The sequence below is a fragment of the Limulus polyphemus genome, unplaced genomic scaffold, assembly GCF_000517525.1.
Source record: "Limulus polyphemus unplaced genomic scaffold, Limulus_polyphemus-2.1.2 Scaffold931, whole genome shotgun sequence".
In the NCBI taxonomy this organism is placed as follows: Eukaryota; Metazoa; Arthropoda; class Merostomata; order Xiphosura; family Limulidae; genus Limulus; species Limulus polyphemus.
Window position 1 is genome coordinate 350,536 of NW_013666541.1, and position 8,040 is coordinate 358,575.

Consider the following 8,040-nt stretch of genomic DNA (forward strand, 5'->3'; position numbering starts at 1 on the left):
ATCATATGGCATACCAAATCTGAAGAAGAAGAAGTCACTAATAGCCGAAGCTACAGTTGTAGCTTCCTGATTTGGTATTGCATATGCCTCTGGCCACTTGGTGAAATAATCCATCACCACACAAATGTACTTGTTTCCAGCACGAGTTTGGGGCAGAGGACCGGCAATGTCGACGGCTACTGTTTCCATTCTAGTGGCTCTTCCCTGAACCTTCTCTAACAATTTAATCTCCTTCTTGAGGAAAGGAGCCCAAAACTGTACACAGTACTCTAAATAAGGCCTTACAAGTGATCTATACAGTGAAACAATAATATCCCTTATCTTGTGTTCAGTAATTCTATAGATGCTACCCAAAATCCTATTAGCCCTATTGCTAGCTAAAATACACTGTTTAGATTACTTAAATGAATTTTCGATGACAACATCAAGATCTTTTTCTTCAAGTACAGAAGTTAATGTACTCCCATTTAAATTGTAACAATAATTTGAATTGTGAAAACCTACATGCATCCTCTTACATTTTGGATAGTTAAACATTATCTGCCACATATTGGCCCAATGCATCAAATGATCTAAGTTTCTCTTTAAGTCTGCAGCATCTTTGATACAGTTAGCCACCCCAAAAACCTTAATGTCATCTGCAAAGTTCAAAATTTTGTTAGTCATTCCAGAGTCAATATCATTAATATAAATCACAAACAGCAGAGAACCCAGTACAGAGCCCTGAGTCACACCACTTACAACTGTGATCAAGTCAGATCTAACTCCATTTATTACTACTCTCTGCTTTCTACTCTTCAGCCAATTTTCTATCCAATTTAATAACATTCCCTCCACACCCACAGATTTAATTTTTGTTACAAGTCTTTTGTGAGGCACCTTATCAAATGCTTTCTAAAAATCAAGGTAAACCAAATCCACAGTATTTCCTTCATCAACTTTTGCAGTAACATCCTCAAAGGATATCACAAGATTTGTTAAACAAGACTTTCCCCTGGTGAAACCATGCTGGCTCTTTGATACTATATCAGACTGCTTTAAGTGACTCTAAGGGACTTTTTCTAAAGTTAATATTAGGGTTGAAAAAATATGAGATAAAGAATGAAGTTTTACCAAAAAACTTTGATAATCATTTGGGGTTCTACAGGTTATGCAACTGAACTAGAAAAAAATGTTTGATGAAAATAAGTATTTTATTTTTAACATGAAAGTCACCTTTCACTCGACCTGACTTAGTAAATGCTTCAAAAGTTCAAAGATAAATAGTAAATATACTTTATTTTTAAAAATCTGATTTTTCCATGTACAACAAACTTGTAATATTTACTAAAATTTGACCTAGTTTTGTGAAGGTACACTTAGTATATTTAAGAGTTACAGTATGTATTGTTTCATGGTTACAAAGTTGACCAAAATGACTAAGCCCATAAACACAGTTAATTACAATTAATTTGATTAATGCCATGAAAATAGTAATAAACTTATCAAAATTAGTGTTTTCAATCATTTCAATTATCTATGTAATTCGAATATTGCCATTATGATTTCTCATTACTATTTTCCATTAATTTAAGTTTATTCAAATTTGAGCCATGCTGGCCTGATGATTAAGATGGTTGGCTCATAATTCAAGGGTCACAGGTTTGATTACTGTTGCCACCAATCATGCCTGTCCCTTTAGCTATGGGAACATCATACTTGTGTCTTTCAAAGCTACTAAGGCTATCTATCCCAGTTCCTAATTTTTAACTGCCAACCAGAGCAGCACCCACCACCAACTCTTGGGATTGACCATGAAATAACATGACAGCTATTATTACTTTCAATAGTACAACTGTGGATGGTGGTATACATGCATTCTGCTTATACACAAGTCACAAGTGTAAGGGTGTAGCCTATGGTCACTGGTTACGTAACTAGCCACAGTGATGACTGTTGTTTGTGTTTACCTTGTTTTTTATCAAATAACAATATAGCTTTATTACCTCTGCCAATGAAGGTGGACAGAGGTTATGTTTTCACCCCTGTGTGTGTGTTTGTTTGTGTGCTTGTCAGCAAGATTTCTCAAAAATAGCAGAATGAATTTAGAAAAAATTGTTATACATTTGGAATATGACCCAACTTATAAGTGATTAGTTTTTGGAGCGTCAAAGGGCAACATTATGAAAATCTAAAAAATCCCTATCTGTTAACATGGGGACCATTTTTTCACATTATTTTTATTCTATAACTCAGTCAAAAATAAAATGATCAGATTTTGATGAAACATGGTGGGCATATATAGAATATTATTCTCATTGTCCTGTCAAAATGGTCTGTGTCCATTGATAACAACAGGCATACGGACACAATTTCATATTCTTGGAAAGTCAAATATGATCAATGCTGCATTGTGGAGGTATGTGCTCTACTAAGTGCCCTCTAGTCTTAATATATTACTTTATTTTAAGCTACAAACAAAACCAGTCTTATTAAGGGTAAGGTTGCTTTAATAAAAAAGGTTATGGCAAGTTAATATTCATTATCCTTTGCTAATAAAAAGTTGATTGCTATATAACTTGCCCATTTAATTCACTTATCAGAAATTACTATTCAAAGACTAATAACAACCTAACAATATGTAACACCATTAATTATGCAACCTATTTAAACAAACAGGACTTCTATTTAACTACGACTGATTCAAGATGGATAGAAAGCACTGAAAAGGGAAAACAAATCTGATTGTTACACTGCCTAGTGCACTAAACTTTAAGAGATTTGATTTACTGATTTCCCAGCACACACACCTGTATTTCTACTTTCTTCAACCTGCACTGTAAAACATAAATGTTTTAATCATTTTAATGTGTTCTTTCTAAACCTCCATTGATATCAACTACTTCTTGTTCAAAAGTTCATACTGTTTTTTTACACTTAAAAGTCATTTATTTTTTACATTTTCCACACTAATGATAGAGTTAAAAAAAAATTCTGAAATATGTGTAATTAAATATTGTGTTGATATTACTGTGATTTTGATATTTCTTATCATACTTCAATTTCAATCTTTTGAATCATTCTAATCTGCAAAGAGGTCATCTAGTGTCATCACCAGTTTCCTTGCCAAATAGTAAACATTATATTTATTTTTTTGGAATACATGTGAATTTGTTTTCACTGGATTATATATTATCTATCGTACTTTATGACAAGTATGTTTACAAGTTTTATCACAAGAAACCTAAGACAATTACTTTAAATAAAAAATTACTTATTTAGTTTTTGTAGAGTAGTCACTCATGAAAATTTGAAGGGAGAAACCAATGGAGCAGTATTAACTTGTATTTTGTAGCTTGTTACATGCTTAACACTATGTTGTGTACATGATACACTTTCACCTACAACAATTAAGGATTAAAAAAGTAACTTAATCTTAAACTGTTGTACCTGAAGATGTCTATCATAATAAACCTAGGGTAGTTTGAAAATATGCTTAAACAAACGCAAAACAAGTTGAAAATAGGAAGATTAGTCTTATGTGAGATTAATCAATTAGTTGGATGTAACTGATTAATACACCCAATAATTAATCAAGTAGTCAATACCATCCAGCTCTAGCAAGAATTACACAAGAAATTTTAGAGACAGTTAATAAGATGGTTATATCTGCAGAATAGGCATATGGTTGGGGATGAGAAGTCTGCACTGGTGACTCCTTTTAAGCAGGTTTGGAATAGTCTTTGGGGACACAAAATATCTGTATCAGGGACTGTAAACGTTTACAGTAGATCAAAAATAAGTAGATGGACCTTGGAGGATCTTATGAACTATTTTATTAAGTGTAAGGTTACTAGTTATATGAAATGTGAAGTTAAAAATCAGCATAGATTACTTTGTCTTAAATAACTAGCATTTAGAAACTTTGGTTGTGGTTAGCATAAGAAGTCATTCATATTATCTTGGTTACATGAAGATGTTACTTTAGAATATTTTAAGGTATTTTTAATAGTGATGGGCAATTTGGTATTTAAGATGATTGTTGTCAAATAGAAAACGATTTTAAATTTTAGACTTACATGCAGAGATGTTCATCAACAGGCTTATATAACAGTTATACACATTAAGGAATGGCTTGTCTGATAAATGAGGTGTGTACAATACGTTTTAATTGTTTTATTGGATAGGCATGTGAATGTGAAAGGCTTCATTTAATTCGCTGCTTATGTTTTGGTTTGATAGGCCATATGGTTTTTTGCTACACTGTTTTGTTTCATAATAGAAATGAACAAAGTGATAGACATGTACAGAAAGGATGCAAGGGCACAAATGTGCATGTATATATGAACTTGTGTTTCACATTAATGTTAGTAATAAAATTGTGAAAATCAAATGCAGTTTTATCTTTAAATGTATATGGAACTAGGTTCCTCAAACAGAAGAGTAATAAAGGGGTTCAAAAATGAGTATAAGTATAATTATAAGCTCATTTTACCAAATACAAAACACAGATAATAACCTGCCTTATACAATTATGTAAGACTTAGAGCCAATAACTAACACAGCCTGGTTAAAAACCTTACTACTAGTTACTACTCAGTCTAACGTCACTCTAAGCTTAGGTGTATTAATTTCTACTAATCGACATCTACCTTTAAAAATTAGCATTGATTAACTTATTCAAATCACTACCCGACGTCAATTTAATTCAAATCAATAAGAAAATTTGTGCACTGTTGTCTGTGATATAAAGTATAACTTATAAGTATGTAAGTTATAACTTATACTTTATAGTTATACATATAGTTACAATTTATAACTTAAGACAGTTGCAAGTTTGATTCGAGTGAAGCAACTTTATAATTTTAATGCTATAACTACTAACGAAAATAAATTCGAACCCATATAATAATACGTACTGTATTTCTTAATGATCCTTTATTCATCTGTCCAGACATTTATAAAATACATAAAATTTTCGAACTTTTATAAATACTTTTAATTGGCAAGAAAAAACCTTACACTATACTATGACACTCTTAACAATAACACAGAGTTTAGAAATTACGCCCTCTAGAAGGAGAAATGTAATGATTGAGTTACTTATATATATTAATTCTAAGTGGCACACTTACAAAAACTCAATTCGTTAAAATCGCTTGTCTATTTAAAATTGTTAATGTATTTGTTCGATCTAAGTGCATATGTGATACGGCTGCAAAAACAGTAACGTACAAATTCTGAAAAAGTCCACACTCAAATACAACAATATTTGATAAATACGTGAGAGGATTTGAATTCAGTTCTTTTTTTTTATTGTTGTAGTAATGACTTTACAAAATTTTGTTTATAACAATAAAAAATATAACTCGTCGATATCAAATTTAAATCATTTTAAAATTAGATTTAGAAAGATACATTAATTAGCAATATACTGATTCACAGATATATTTTACATTTGTCCCAATATCTTATCATTTCGTTGCTTCTATATCAGGTAAGTAACTTATTTTATTTTTTAGCGCAAAGCTACTCAAGAGTATCTACGCTCTGTCCATCACGCTTAACGAACCTCGGATTTTAGTGCAGTAAGTCGAGAAGCTTACCTCTAACTTACTGGGGGTATTTTAAAGAAAGCTAGTAATGAAGATATGCAATTTGTATGTAGAGTAGAGTATAGGTTAGAGGAGAAGTTGGAGGTTATCTTAATTAAAGTAGAGGCAGTGGAAATTGGGAAACATCTGTGTGCAAGTGATCACTGCTCTATTAGGTTCAATATTTTGCTGCATATGGAGATACGGAATAATGATGTTTTGGTTACAAATTTCAAAAAGCAAGTTTTGAAGAGATGCGACAAGAATTGTCTGTTGTGAATTGAGCAACTGAGTTATTTGAAGACACTGTCTAGATGTGGAAATAGAAAGAAAAGGGTAGTTACAAGTAAAAAATTAAAGAAAAGCATCATAAATTTAAAAAAAATTAAACTGACTGGTACAACGGTAGATTTAGGAGACTATAGAAAATTAATAAAGTTGGTGAAACTGAAAATTAGGACATCAAAAAGGATGTATGAGAAACAATTGGCTAAAAATGTAAAAATTAACATTAAGCATTTTATAAATACATTAAGGGTAAATAAAATTTAGGATGGGGGTGGGACCCTTGAGAGATGATAAAGGAAGGCTCGTATCTGATGATTATGAGGTGGCTGGGTTATCAAATTTAGTTTGTTTTTTTTTCAGTTTTTACTAATGAAGATTTAAGCAGTATTCCACATCTTGAGCAATTGATAGATGGAACAAGATCAAACAAGATGACTGTATTAATTCTGAGTTTGTTAAGACAAAATTGGGAAGTTTAAAGAATAATAAGACTCCTGGGCCAGATAATACTTCCCCAAGGGTTTTGAAGGAGGTCAAGGATTGGATATGTCAGCCTCTTGATACTATTTTTTGTAAGTCCTTGAATAGTGGGCATGTACCAGAGGATTTGAAGTTAGCTAATGTAACTCCTCTTTTCAAGGGAGGTGATAAAAATTGTCCCACTAATTATAGGCTCATTAGTCTTACATCAGTTATGGAAAAATTTTGGAAAGTCTGATAACAGATGCTTTACAAAGCCATTTAAAACGTTTAGAATTTTATAGGATAGTTAAAAGGTTTCACTAAGGGAAAATCTTGCCATATAAGTCTTTTGACATTCTTTAAAAGGTTACTGCTTGTGTAGATGAGAGTAAGCGTGTAGATTTGGTGTATCTGGATTTTCAGAAAGCATTTGATAAGATGCCACATAAAAGGCTTGTGAAAAATATCTCTATTGGTGTGGTGGATAAGTTAGCAAATTGGATAGAAGAGTGGCTGGATGGAAAATAGCAGAGGGTTCTTACAAATGAAGTTCAGTCAAACTGGATTAATGTTACAAATGTGGTACCTCAGGGCTCAGTCTTAGGACCTTTGCTCTTTTTCATTTAGGATTTTAGGTTGTATCCACAGAAATACTGAATACAAGTCTGAAGAGGTTATAATTTTATTGTATAGGTCACTGGTTAGGCCACATTTGGAGTATTGTGTTCAGTCTTTAGCTCTTTACCTTAGGAAGTGCATTGAATTGTTGGAAAGGGTTCAGAGACTGGTTGCTAGAATTATTCCTGCGATGGATAGGTTGTCATACGAGGACAGGTTGAAATATCTCAAATTGCTTTCTCTTGAAAAAAAAAAAAGAAAAGTTAGAGGAGATCCGATTGAGTTGTTTAAGATTGTAAAGGGAATTTATAGTGTTGATGCATCATCTTATTTCATACTTAACAGTGAGAATAGTAGGCCTAGGCGAGATAGGAGTCACCTTCAGCTAAGAAAGTTCTATTATTCTAACAGGGTGGTTGGCTTTTAGAATGGGTTGCTTTCGGATGTTATGGAGGCAGTAAATGTAAGTGAGTTTAAGAGAAAGCTTGAGAAGTATATGAATGAAAAGGACTGGCTCTAATATTTTATTAAAATTTATTTATAATAGTTTTAATTTAGTTTAGAGGATGGGACAATTGAGATGGACCAGTAGGTTCCTTGTTCTCCCAAAACATTATGTTATGTTATGTTAAATATTAAGTATTCAACGATTCAAACTTCAATGAAAGTTTAAAAAATAGAAAAACGTTTTTTCAGGGTTATAAAAAACAAAATAAAGTAATAATTAACAACTAAATTACAAAGAGTAAACTATTGGTATAGCATTTTTAACAAGAATAGTCGTTAGATGGTGATTCTTAACATTCACATATCTTCCCTTAGGCTATTAAAGAAATAATTCTATGAAGACCAGGTCTTGTCTTGATACCTGATGCGCAAGTCCAGCTACTTGAAAATGTTTTCAACAATGCTGTAAGTGATGATGAAGTACCAAACGAGGACTCCTTTTTTCCTCTTGTGCTCGGCATGTCAATGTGGTTAGGGTGCTTGACTCGCAATCTGAGGGTTGCAGGTTCAAATCCCCGTCCTACCAAACATGCTCGCCATTTCAGCCGTGGGGACGTTATAAAGTGATGGTCAATCCCACTATTTGTTGGTA

General features: G+C 32.3%; 1 protein-coding gene across 3 annotated transcripts in view; it reads right to left on the reverse strand.

Moving 5' to 3' along the window:
• Positions 1-8,040, reverse strand: part of LOC111086222 (cingulin-like) — a 47,559-nt gene that overhangs the window by 30,916 nt on the left and 8,603 nt on the right. Inside the window, exon 1 of one of the 3 annotated variants that reach the window (XM_022388181.1) lies at positions 4,899-5,038. The exons of the other annotated variants lie outside the window; for them this stretch is intronic. Within the exon in view, the coding sequence (XP_022243889.1) occupies positions 4,899-4,937 (39 nt within the window). The 5' untranslated portion in view covers positions 4,938-5,038. Of the gene's footprint in view, positions 1-4,898; positions 5,039-8,040 lie in introns of those variants that run through there. 3 annotated transcript variants of the gene reach the window in all.